The 13,244-nt window shown below is 38.9% G+C and overlaps 1 protein-coding gene across 1 annotated transcript in view; it reads right to left on the reverse strand.

The window, feature by feature from the left end:
* auts2a (activator of transcription and developmental regulator AUTS2 a) overlaps positions 1–12,771 on the reverse strand; it is a 341,760-nt gene extending 328,989 nt beyond the window's left edge. The window contains exons 1-2 of the mRNA XM_084105172.1: positions 12,491–12,771; positions 9,917–10,627 (exon numbers count right to left, since the gene is read on the reverse strand). Of these exons, the coding sequence (XP_083961298.1) occupies positions 9,917–10,189 (273 nt within the window). The 5' untranslated portion in view covers positions 10,190–10,627; positions 12,491–12,771. The remainder of the gene's footprint in view (positions 1–9,916; positions 10,628–12,490) is intronic.
* Positions 12,772–13,244: the final 473 nt, after the last annotated feature.

Genomic DNA, 13,244 nt, shown 5'->3' on the forward strand with positions numbered 1-13,244 from the left:
CTGTCACAGTCTCTAACACCGTTATGCTAACCATATGCGCCGCGACGCCGCAACACGCGATAAAATTGATCTTTTCCATGTTAATCAGTGTTTTTGTCCTATCCAGCCGCGACGGCGACATGCGACGATTCTATTTAGAAACGGTTTCTATTTTTCTGCAACTTCGTGCTGCAACAACAAACAAAAAGTGTGGCAATGATAATCTCAGGTACTGTTTATTTGCTTTATTTAATGTTAAAAGTGTGTAATGTGACTTTGAATATCATTTAGTGCTCCCAGCTTTGTAGCTGTAAAAGCAACAGCATAATTCACATCAGATCTTGAAATTAAACAAATGGAAACAAGAATTTGTCTGTCCACACGACGCGACGCGACTTCGAGATGCGAAAAAACAAAACATTCAAAACCCACAGCCAATCAGAACAGCGTGTGGGCGGGCTCTCGCGGCAAGTGCACAGCACCAGATAGTAATCTTGACGGCATCGCATCTGGTTAGGACACGATGTAACACAAATCTGCTTTAGAACTGCAATGACATCACTTGCTGCCAGATGTTGGCAGGCAGAGAGAGCCATGAAGTTTTAACTTCATCCAGGTCTCTGTGAGCCTTCAAGCCCTCACAGCCCTGCTGTTGACTAGCTTTCACAAACACTTTACTTTCATTCTATTCCTCCACACAAGAGAACAGAGATAATGAATGAGTGGTGTCCCACCAGATACTAAGTCACAGACATGCCAGATGTATTATTATAAACCTACTTAGACAAGCCAGTTATATTTGAATAAAAATGTAATTTGCCTAAGCATTAGCTGTTTGAGTTTGAGCAGCATATGATCTACTCTTTGCAGACTAGCGTTTGCAGCTAGAAGCATATGGGATAGACTTCGGGCACTTAACACCGCTATTTGATACATTATTTACGTCTACACCAAAACGCTGAGCGCATGCTTTCTGAGCGTGTCTCCACAAAGGCAACCATTACAAGTAATACTGCTCATTTTGGGGGAATTGGTAACCTTAAAGGAATAGTTTGGGGTTTACAAGTTCAAGTTTTGGGCACATTTACCATTGTTCTGCAAATATTCGTGGGCGAAATCCAGTCATTTCAATAGGAGTCTGTGCAATCGGGAGTTGTGAAGATGAAAAATATTCCCTACACAGCGTTTGAATTGGTCACGTACATAAATAAAAGGCAAAAATCTTAGCCAATTAGTTAACAATGTGTACGTTAACACGATTTTAAAATGGAAAAAAAACGCTTACTCGCCTTATATCTAATTTTAAAACTCTGTAACCATGACAACACAACCCTTAAACTCTAAAATGACTGTACAAAATGATTTAAAGAGATTTAAAGCTCAAATAACACATTTTAACATAATAATTAATTTAAGTGATTTAATTTTTAGCTCCATATTTCTTAAGTGCCTCTCCTTAACCTTGATTTCTGTTTTTGTTTTAAAGTAAATAAACGTGGTAATCTTATGTCACCAATGCAGTCAAATGAGCTTAACTTGTATTAAACTTCTTTTAAGGATTAGACTTCAGTATACAGCAACCCTGTGTCGGAAACATGGAAAAGAAAAAATGTTGGGTCAACTCCTACATTGTGGTGGTGGTGAGTTTTCTTTTCAGAAGCACAAGTTGTTAACAGACACCAGAGCCGCCAGTGAGGCCAATACACACATTTTAATTTCAAAACTGTTAACATCTTAAACGTTTTTGTCATTTTTAATTAAAAGCTACGAAGGCATCAGTGCATATCAGTGAACAGATGTTGGGAGAGTTTGGAGGGAATGCTGAGTGTTGACTCTTTCTCTCTCTCTGTCTCTCTCTCTCTCACACACACACACACACACACACACGCACACAGTGCACTATCCCCTCTGCACACCCTCACAGGGTCATTAATGATATTCTTGCCACAGCATTTAAACATGAGAGCAAACATTTACTGTGGTTAACAGCCCTTTTGCAACACCCCAGCTATTACCACAGCTGCTGCTGCTATAAAGTGTGAGAGTGTCATGGCACCTGGAAATAACCATAAAACAATGATTTACATATGTTTGTCTGTACAAATCGATATGCATGCATGTGGCAGACGTCACACCTGGATTTATCAATGGCAAAATTACACGTGCAGCTGTTGCACCGATACTTGTGCCAGCGCTGGATTAAAGCTCTTACAACAATTAACCTTCGTCACACCTGTACTTGTCACACCATTTAACAAATTACCTGTCACAACCATGCACATCTTTGTATTTCATTTTTCCTTTAACAGGTACACCGAGTTATTTTCTTTTCAAAATGCCTCTAAAGATCAATTAAATGTCAGGTCATGGCTAATATCGTCAGAGATTGGATGATTGCTTTTAATGGAGCCAAAATGAGAGAAAAGGCATTCGAACAACACAGCTAATTAATGAGCCATTTCAAACTATTTTAATCATGCAATAAGCAGACAACTCCTGCTGGGCGCCCAAAGATTATTCAGTATTGATGTCAGCTTGATATTTAGTTTAATTGTAGACATATGTGCATTAGTTTTAGACAATATACTGAGTTCTGGGTCTACAACCAACGCTCATTTATTTTAAAATGAGACTTTTTCACATCAATGCCACATGGTGATGACTTTGAATTTGATTCAGAAATGTAAATGTGTGCTACGTCCGAATATGCATACTATTTATTGTAAATAGCATTAGAGATTAGATGTAGTCAGCTCTATATCATATTACATTAAAAGTAACAAATCAACAGTGCCTAGATAACATACTTTTTCTACATGTTTAAAGTTTGCATCCGTTTATGCTATTTGGGATGATTGTCTTTTCACAAACTTCCACAGCACTTTTTAAATGTATAAACCTGAAAGTTAACAGTTAACAATCAATAATTAATTTCAAAGACAATAATTACTCATTAAGGTTAGGAATTTGGCTGATTGCTAATGCTTATAATGCAGTACACAAAGCAGTGTACCAACAAGGCACAATTTTACAATGTGATTTGATATTGCCATTTATCATCATACTATTTTAAGTTATTATAGTAATCATAAACACATTGGTATAAAGTGCCAAGAGTTATTTGTTATTCGACCACTAATTTATCTACAGCTAACGAATCGAAAGTCTTGCACATTCACAGAAAATAGCTTTCTTCTGCAGGTGGATATGCTAATGCATAAAAAAAAATATATATATAACATTGAATTTTACAATCACCAGCACTGTATAATCAGGACTCAGCCTTACAGTAATTCCACATTTAGCTGATCCTCAATTGCTCTCAGCATGTTTTGTATCTTTAACAAAAGATTTTTTGCACAATAGCTTCACTTGCAATCCCATATCATGCATTAATAACCCTAAAACAGCAAAAGCATTGCTATACATGTGACTTGTGATCCAAAAGAGACACTGTCTAAGTAGGAGTCTAAAGGAATGTAAAAGCGTAACTACAGAATGATCCATCGGCTGCTTTTAGCATGCCTTGAAGTGACAGGACTGTATATTTGATGTGTCAGTCATGGCTCCTGCAGCACTATATTAATGCATATCACACATCATATTCTGACAGTTTCAAATGAGGTCTAAATGAATATCGGCTGTCACTGCCATTAGTAGATATAAGCACTGTTAGGGAGGAAATTAATTGAAGGCTTAAAGACAGTGACAGATATCATGTATAGAAACATTCAGAACCTGCCTTGAAAATCACCAGCAATTTTTGACACTAAAGAAAGTGTCAAAGTGTTTTATGCATTTTACAAGCAGTTTTCTTTCTTTGTTCCGACATCGTTATTGACAGACTTTGTGTGTGTTTTTAACTAGGCACACATGCAACATCAATAGATTCAGCGCAGCAATATTCTTCTCAATGAAGAGTGTAATCAATTTCTCTATCTGTCTCTCTCTTCATCTTTCGATTTGTCTGTTTCAAACAGCAAAGAGACATCTACAGCTCAGAAAATCTATAGCCCGTCTCGCAATTCTGCCAAGAAGACATTTCTGTCATAGTGCTTTTGACACGATTACATCACAATAGACAAAATAAACTTTTTGCATTTCCTCATCTATACCAGGCAATTCACATGCACATTGTCAACGAGAAGCTGAAGTGTGTCATTTTTTGCATGTTAACAAACTTTCTGCTATCCTTTCTGTAATTTGTAGAGACAGCTATAAGTAAGACATTTGTAGGTTTATTTCCCTTACAACTTACACACTTCAGCTTTAAAGATGGAATACTATTCCAGGTTCAAGTTAAGCTCAATCAACAGAAGAAAAAAAATAGATTACAGTAAGGCACTTAAAATGAAATGACTATGTTAATATACTTAGCTTCCTAGGGCTGGGATTTTCCTAGGATTTTCCCTTGCGGTAATTTTGAGTGGCTCAATATGCGGTAGGCCTATTATCGCCATTTATTTGTTTATTTTGATTTATCTATATTTATTTGTTGCTATATAAATAAGTGTTACGATTTGGTCAGCATGCACAAAAACGAGTACATTTTCAGTAACCAATGCAACCGAAACTAAACAGCGTCTCTGCGCATTGAAAGGCTGTCACTCAGCGTGCTGTCACATTGTTACGGCAACGGACTGTCTTTGAGCGAGTCGTTAAACCGTTCATTCAACGAACATGTTCAAAAACGCTGATTCATTAAAAGATAGTAATGAAACAAGGTGTTAATTAATTTTAACTTTGAGGCAAAGTCTGCCACTTTTCAAGGCTCAGCTGACCAGCAATGCGTCGCATGGGTAACGCTGAAGCTGAAGCTGATGCTCACTTAAAGGTAGGGTATGGGATTTGCAAAACGGCCAGCAGATTTTGAAAATACACAACTCAAATGGTCCTACCTTCTTTCCTCCAACACTGGCCATGACTCCACCCATTACTCTCTCTCTGTCTCTCGCGGTCACGCACTCGAGGGGGAGGGGGGGAGGGGGGTGTGGTACGACCGTTTGATTGACGAACTTACTGTCCAATGATTCTAGGTGGTCTTGGAAATGATTGGCTGGAGTTTTTCAAGTCCTGCCCGTTCCACAGATGATTGAATCGCTTAATTTTCATTTCAGTGCTTCTAACTCAGTGGCTGTAAGTGGGTTAGGAATAGGATTTCAAGTGATTTAGAAAAAATGGACAAAAAAGAGAATCACATTCCCCACCTTTAATAGAAACCAAAGGCATTGATTCAATGCGTGACTCGCTGATTGTTTTTTTTTTTTCACGCGGCTTCCTCGCACTGTGGAATGCTGACCACTGACACCATTCATGGTAAATACCCTTAAATGTTAAAAGGATGCCACGACAAATATTTCGCTTTCCTTGGACACGGCAACCTTTTCACGAATATATGACTTGACCTCAAAGACAGACGCAGGTCGCACACGCTCAGCCGATCTCTCATTCACTTTCTGTTTAGGCTTAAGTGCAAATCCATGCATGTTAATATTAACATGTATAATCCAGGCGTGCGCGTTCACAAGAGAGATGAGTTCCAGCGGAAGGGTGACCTCTGACCCGACATATAACGTAGGTGTAGTGTAAGCTTAGGTGAGAACTGACGAATGCGGAAGCACAGAGGATAGAGCAAAACAAAACACCGGTCATGAATTAGAAGTCTTAAACTAAAGTTTTAAAGAAAAATATAGGAGGATTTCGATATAAGAGGGGTCGGGTCAGAGGTCACTTTTTCGCAGGAACTCGACTCTATTCTGAACGCAATCAACGCATGTACAGCTGTTGCCAAAAGCTAGTGATTATAGTTTATAAAGTTTTAAAAATGGATATTTTTCTTACAAAAAATCATCGCTTCGCTTCATTTACCCACTGAAGTCGTATGAATTACTTTTATTGATGGATGGATGCACTTTATGGAGCTTCAAATACTCTGGACACTATTCATGCCATTACAAAGCTGGAAGAGCCCGGATATTATTTAATAGAACTCTGATTGTGTTAGGCTGAAAGAAGAAAGTCATATACACCCAGGATGACTTGAGGGTGAGAAGATTATGGGATAATTTTCATTTTGGGGTGAACTATTCCTTTAATGCCTTTTATCCAAAACAATTTACATTATGAAGACGATTTACACTTACTGCAACACATTTACCTGACCGTAACCTTTATTGAATGCATAACACTGAGAGTTCAATCGCATTTCAAATGAATTACAAGTTGTCAGGATGCTTTTTGTCTTGCTGTGGCATTAGGCGAAAGACGAAAGATGTGCCCCTCTGGGCCTCATGCCAACCCCTCCTCCGGCCATGACCTAATTTCCACTTTCAACCATCCACTGCCTGGCACGATGGGTCCCCGCTCTGTCTTTTCCCTGTCTCTTTCTGAAATGCTAATCTTTTTTTTCTAGAACTGCATTTAAGTTATTGTAGGCTGTGTAAATATTTGTAAATGATAAAAGCTCGGTCTGAAATCATTAACATGCCACTCATCAATTTAGCTAAAGAGGAGAACACAATGGAGTTGAAAACACAAAAAGAAACATTAGGCTAGATGTGTTCGCATTAAGATCAGAAAAGCTATTTTGATCGCCAGCTGAAAGAGAAAAACCATTGTGTAGAACAAACGCTTTGTTTTGCGTCAGGCATGTGCTAGAACATTAGTATTATTTACATTGACTTAACCATTTTCTTACGAGTGGATCAATGGAGTGGGGAACGCAGGCAGGGTGACTGCTGTTCTCAATCAAATGAGCTTGGAGCTTTACAACACAATGATCACATAAAGTGGTTTAAGGGCACCAGTGGTGCAGGCATTAAGTAATATTGAATTGGGGATGCAGGGGCGGGCAAGGGGGAGGAGGTTGAAACGATTACGTGGCAACTTTGTGCTCAGGGACCAGGGGAGAGGAGGTTTGTTGAGGCGGCCCGAGCCTGATGATTTAGTAATTTCTCAAAGTGGTGTAAAACACTGCCTCTCAGGCCTGTCGTTCCAGCACTAAGCAGCATTAATAAACACCCGGTCGCTGATGGCTCACTCCTATGCGAGTCTGTCCACTGGAGTGGAACGAGTTGGATTTCAATGTGTCATTTGGGGATACCTGTACGAATTCTTCAAGCCCCTCCTGGCAAATTGAGGACAAATTCCTGCTCAAATTGAAACCATCAAGGGATTGTTGTAAAAGAAGGACAAGAAATAGAAATAGTGAGGTAGAGGAAGAGAGAGAGACTGTTTAAATGAGATGGGATAAAGAGAGAATAGGTGTATTGGGTAAGTAAGATGGCTCTGACATATTGTAAAAGTGGATTCATATGGACAAAAAATTGCTGCTACATTTTTGGGCCAAAATCAGAACAGCAAGCAATCAGAGCAAAACCAATATTAACATCCCCCTACTGCTTTCATTTCACATGATGATAATTCAATAAATTTGCCGCTGTGGAATTGCAGTTTGCGCTGATGCTATATGAGCTCTGGTGCTCATATACGGAAAATGTGAGTCTAGTCATTTCCATATCCAGTATCCTCTTATCATTTATAATCCTTTTTCTATAATCACTATTAATAACAATGGCAGAAAAAGCACAATAATTACACTAGAATAGGCCAACATACATATTTGGCTAGCTGCACTGGCTCATTAAGTCCCATGATCATCTGAGATGCATGAATGAGAATGGAGCTGATCGTTGACATGCAGGATCTAGACTAAGGTCTCCTGCTCTGTGAACTTCTAAATGAAGCAAGATGAGAGAGCATGCAGGGGGCGGCTAGAAGTCACAGATCCCAGAACAGTGAAGAGCGGTGAATGAGATGTCACCCCTGGAGAACTGCGCCTGCGGTTCATAGCGCTAGCGTGACAGTGTAAGCTGCTGACGGGCTCCTTTCACAGATTACTGTAGTGAACATCCAACACAATGCAACAGCATCTGTAGGGGATGTGAGGGTAAAGCGTGCAAAGCTTTGTCATGTCAGACTGTTGGGCTTTTAACAGCAAGAGTGACGCTGAAAGTCAGAATGACACTCTACAGATGTCTGACTGACAAATAAAACAATGGCGAGGGCCAACGCTGCCTTCAAGTGCTCCTGGTAAGCACCTACGATATGACACATCAAAAGTCAGAAACAAAATATGGAAGTAACAGAGAATGACAGAAAAAAACACTGTAACCATAAGTGAATACACCTGCATTACTTATACCCAATCTATGTTTTATTAAATGCATAGCATTTAAAAAAATCATGAAACTTGCAAACTGCGAAGGGTGAGTAATTAGCTTTATAGGCTATTACTTAACTAAGCCTATAATATGACAAAATTAATCATATTTAATAAATAATAACATAAATAAAAATATTAAATAATGAAAATAATATTATTGAAAGACAGCCTGGTAATTTTAATTTACCATTTACTGCTTTCCGCCAAGAGGCTCTTATAAATGGAAAAAGCTATTTGTTAGCAGGACCCCAATCAAAAACTTGACCCCTTGCTTTCCATTCCAGCGTCTTAAGTCTGGAATACACTACATGACTTTTGCTCAGATTTTTGCTCCAATCTGCAGTCTAGAATCTAGATGAGTCGACAATAGTTGCCGCAAGTCTGCGCCAGTCTGTCAGGATGAGAACGGGCTGGCCAGTCTGCAGATTTTAGGCAGTCGGAGATGACAGATTTCACAGAAAACAAAAGTTTGAAAAGTCTGGTAGTGTATGATCCTTAGTCGTATAATGCCCAGTTTTTCTCTGTAATCACTTACAAAGTCGGAAAGTGTATGTGCTAGTGTTTTAAAATATGCTCAGATTTTAAAAGTTATGTAGTGTATTTCAGCCTATCCTTTTAAACAACAAAACTCAGGTATAATTGTAAAATTCAGAGTTTCCCACTGGTAAAACTGGTTATTTCCGTGCATGTAACATATTTCCAACTTCACTTGATGGCTGTATAAAGCCTTAAACTCAGTTTTACCAGTAATCAGAACAATAATAAACATCCACACAGTATCCATTTGATCAATCTGCAAATAATATGTAACAGACCAAAGCAGCTTGTTTAGTTTCAATATGAATGCTGTCAAAAGGAGTTAGAGATCTAGATGCTTCCTTCTTTTGTTTCTGTGTGTCTGTTTTTTTAACTAATGGATCTTTTTAGCAGAATCATCTTTCTTACCAAAAGTCTCTGACTAAAATCGAAATCTATGACTGAAATAGGCCTATGTCATCTGAACCATCTACAATTATAGCTAAATTATGACATCCTGATAATCATTCTTCAACTTCACCAGAAGACATGAACACCTTTTGCTAAATATAACATCCTTTCATGATGATTTATATATAAGAACAGTTATAATAGATTATTAGTATTCAAACATCAAGTTCGATCTAAAACAGTCAACAACATTCTCGAAACTGCATCTTAAAGCAGGGATATCCTCAACAACAGTTGTGTCCCAAAAGTCACACTATAGTCCCTTGTCTTCTTCTACATAAGGAAAGCTGTAATAGTTGAGTGCATGAATTGTCACGTTCCGCAAATAAGTGCATCATCCAAGTACAGTATTTGAAGTGCACTTCTTGTTGGAATTTCCAGTTTGAACACTCTACACACACAGTATTTGTCATACAAAATGCCATTGAATAATGCACAAGTACATAAATTCAGACGTGCCTTACGCCTTTGGCAGGAAAATGGCATATAAAGCCACATCTGCTTGAATCACAAACACTCTCACAGTGGAACAACAGAAAATCCAATACTGTGCAAACAGACCCAGGCAATTAGAGTCCAGAAAGAAGCAGTCTACAGACAATAATAAACCAGTCATTATACCGCCACTGAGCTTTTCACAGCCAAACCAAACAAGCACTTCCAAAAACAGCAGTCAAAAACACATTCACACGAAGTCCGCAGTACAAGACTACCCTGGTCTCTTACCTCAAGAGCTTCCAACGTCATAAATCCTGATATTGAGAATCCGTCAATGATGTCCTCCTCAGCAGAGGTAGACTCCTTCCTCTTCCTCCTGGGTGGCTTGGGTCGTGAGGAGGAGGAGGGGTTGGTGCGGTCTTCCCTCTCAGAATCCGAGGAGAATCGAATCACGGGTCCCCGGACATGGTTATTCCTGATCCCGTTAGACATTCGCTCCCGGTCTCGCACGGACCGAGACTTCCGCTTTTTCCGGATCCCGCTGCACCGCGGGCCATCCATTTCACCAGATGACACACTCAAACGAACACTTCCTAGAAAGGAGGTTCTCGGCTCAAGCTCAGTTGTGGATGCAGAACTCGCACAATTCCCAACCAAACACCTGTAACTGAAAGCTTAATAACTGAACTCCAGTGTGAGATGCGCTATTATCCAAATTCCACAACCGGCTGATGTTATGTGACTTTACTTGAAATGCAATACGCACATGAGATTCCAGAAGAAAAATGCATATATCCACAATCACAAAAATCCAAAATAGAATCCTGTTAAGGGTTGCCAAACTGGAAAGTATCCAAACTTCCAAATTCAGCCCACGTTTAAGGGAAAAAAACTGGCAGATCACTTGAAGTGTCTTCCAACGGAGCTGTAACAGGTCTCCACATGGCTGTCCTCACGGACCCAACACTCTGTTTAAGTGCAGTCTGACACCTTCCCATCCTACAAGTCAAAGAGATAAAGAGCAGATGTTTGAAATGTTCTCTATAAGAGCATTCCCAGAATCCCCACACTTAGCTATACATAGGAACACATCATGCAGGCAAATGAATAAAGCAATTTTCATAATACATTTGGACTCTCTGCAAGAGATCATCTTAAGATGCTTTCCTTTTGATCTAATTCCACAGTGACTATAGTCACTTTCACATTCCCATCTTCCTAGATCTTACGGTTTCTTGAAAGAAAACAAAATCTATTGTAGAAAATTATTCAAAATGTGTTCTTGCAGAATAAATACATCATATAATGAGCCATTTACAGAGCTGAGTCCAGATCTCCTGTATTACATATTCAAGAGCTTATATTTCTCCTCCTGCACAGTCATTATTCTGAGACTGCTATAACCGGAGACAGGCGGAGTAAAATTATTCATTTTTCTTAACAGAGCTGTAGATCAAGAGAAAAAAATGTCATTTTCTCACAGCAAATTTTAGTTCAACTGAGTACACTGACAGAACATTTATGGCTTACTTCTAGTCATCTACTCTAAAGAGTTACAAGTAAAAAATCATTCTGCACCTTACTGATAATCTCTACTAGGGTTCCTCTGTTTATTTCCCAATGTCACCAAACTATAGATAAAACACTAAAAACCTTCAATACAACTAGCTAAATTCAGGGTTGTCAAAGAGAAGTGTTCTGCAGCACGGCTTATTAGAATTAGAATACAAACCAAGGCCAGCACAGCCTCTGAAATTATTCTTTCTAAGCATTATTTTTTCATTAATCTTAAAAAAGAGACAAGTCTGCGCAACATAATAAATAATTGCAGTGTTCATGTATAATGTTCTGTCATTATAAAGTTGCTTAAGTTGTTTGTTTTTAAACTAATGAAGCTTTTTATTAGAATCATCTTTTTCTACCAAAAGGCTGTGGCTAAAATGCATGATGTCATATATGATGTCAAATATATGATCATCACCAGCTGACATTAACACCTTCAGTAGCTACATTATGACATCATATTCAGCTATCAACTTCAACAACTGACAGAACACATATAGAATCTACAGTACATTATGATATCATAATCATCCATCAACTTCACTAAATCTGCAGCTACACTGACATCATAATCAAGCATCACCTAAAACATTATCAGATAACATAAACACCTACATTTTGGTTATCGGCAAAAAAAAAAAAATCAACTTTACTAGACAACATGAACACTTACAGTAGTAACATTGACTTCATAACTAATAATAATTGATTGACACCTTCACCAAATCAGAAGCTACATTATGACATCATAATCAAGCATCAAACAGCATCAGATGACAAACACCTATGTTATATCACAAATAGCCATAAATGTTAGTAGATAACAAAGGTTTACAACAGCAATACTGACATCATAATCAAGCATCAATGTAAACTTCTACAGCAGCTACATTATGACATCATAGACACTCATCAACTTAAACTTCACTAGCCACCAACCTTCATCTGCCTTAAAAATCCACCACTACCAAAACACTGAATATCAGCATTGCAATCTGACTTTTTCCATATGAATTATGCATCCCAGTAACATTTTTCCAACAGCAATGATCAACAGTACAGGTCGGCTATTATTGCAAAGCTATTCCCAATCACATATCCCTTGAACCTGATGATGCCCTGTGCTGGCACTCCTGTCAGACAAACGCGCGCGCGCGCACGCACGCACTCACACACCAAATATATAAATGGTTTTAATGTATTTACACTCCCTGCCAGCCCTCCCTTCACTCTCGCTGTCTTCCATGAGTCTTTTTTTGTCTCTCTCTTTTTCTCTCTCCGTCAGTAAATCTCACGCACCGTGGCAGGTCCAGCCCACAGCAGCAGCAGCAGCGCCTGGCACTGCCTCCTTCAGCTCTAGATCCACCAAAACACAAAGCCTGCCTTCTCTCCTGCAGGACAAAAGCAACACATGCAAAGCCTGGCGAGTGGAGAAGGGCCGTCCGAGCGAGTCGTCGACATTCGGAAAGCGCGCTGCTCTAGAACGGAAAACAAAAGAGAAAATTTTCCACAAACAAATAAATCCTGCAAGGAAGCGAAGCTGCTCCTCTCCGCGAGTCCGTGCTTCAGGATCCCAGAGCGAGCGGGGACCGGGCGGATTGATACAGTACTGCCGCAGTGCCGCTTTACAGGCGATCCGCTTCCTCAGCGCATATAGTGCTGCGCTCTCTATACAGATCTCTCGGCTTAAATGCATGATACATTACTTTCAGATATTATATCTTACAAAACACTCTAAATGTAATTTAGCATACCATTCGTTTCCATTACATCGCCATCTGCGCTGATTATCAAAATAGTGACAATCATTGTATTCTGTATGGCGCTGATTACTTGGTTGATGACTTAAATTAGGCAAAGCAAGTTTATTTATATACAATTTCATACACTATGGTATGTGTAAGTGTAAATGGTATACATGGTTTACATTGAAAGGAATACAAATAATCACAAAATAAAAGCAAGGAAAATTAAAACAGTTATTCAAAATGCTTTACATATTAAAATATCACACTATGGCAATTCAAAGTGCTTTGCATAGAAAATAAGTACA

Source organism: Abramis brama, assembly GCF_963993115.1.
Source record: "Abramis brama genome assembly, chromosome: 25".
NCBI lineage: Eukaryota > Metazoa > Chordata > Actinopteri > Cypriniformes > Leuciscidae > Abramis > Abramis brama.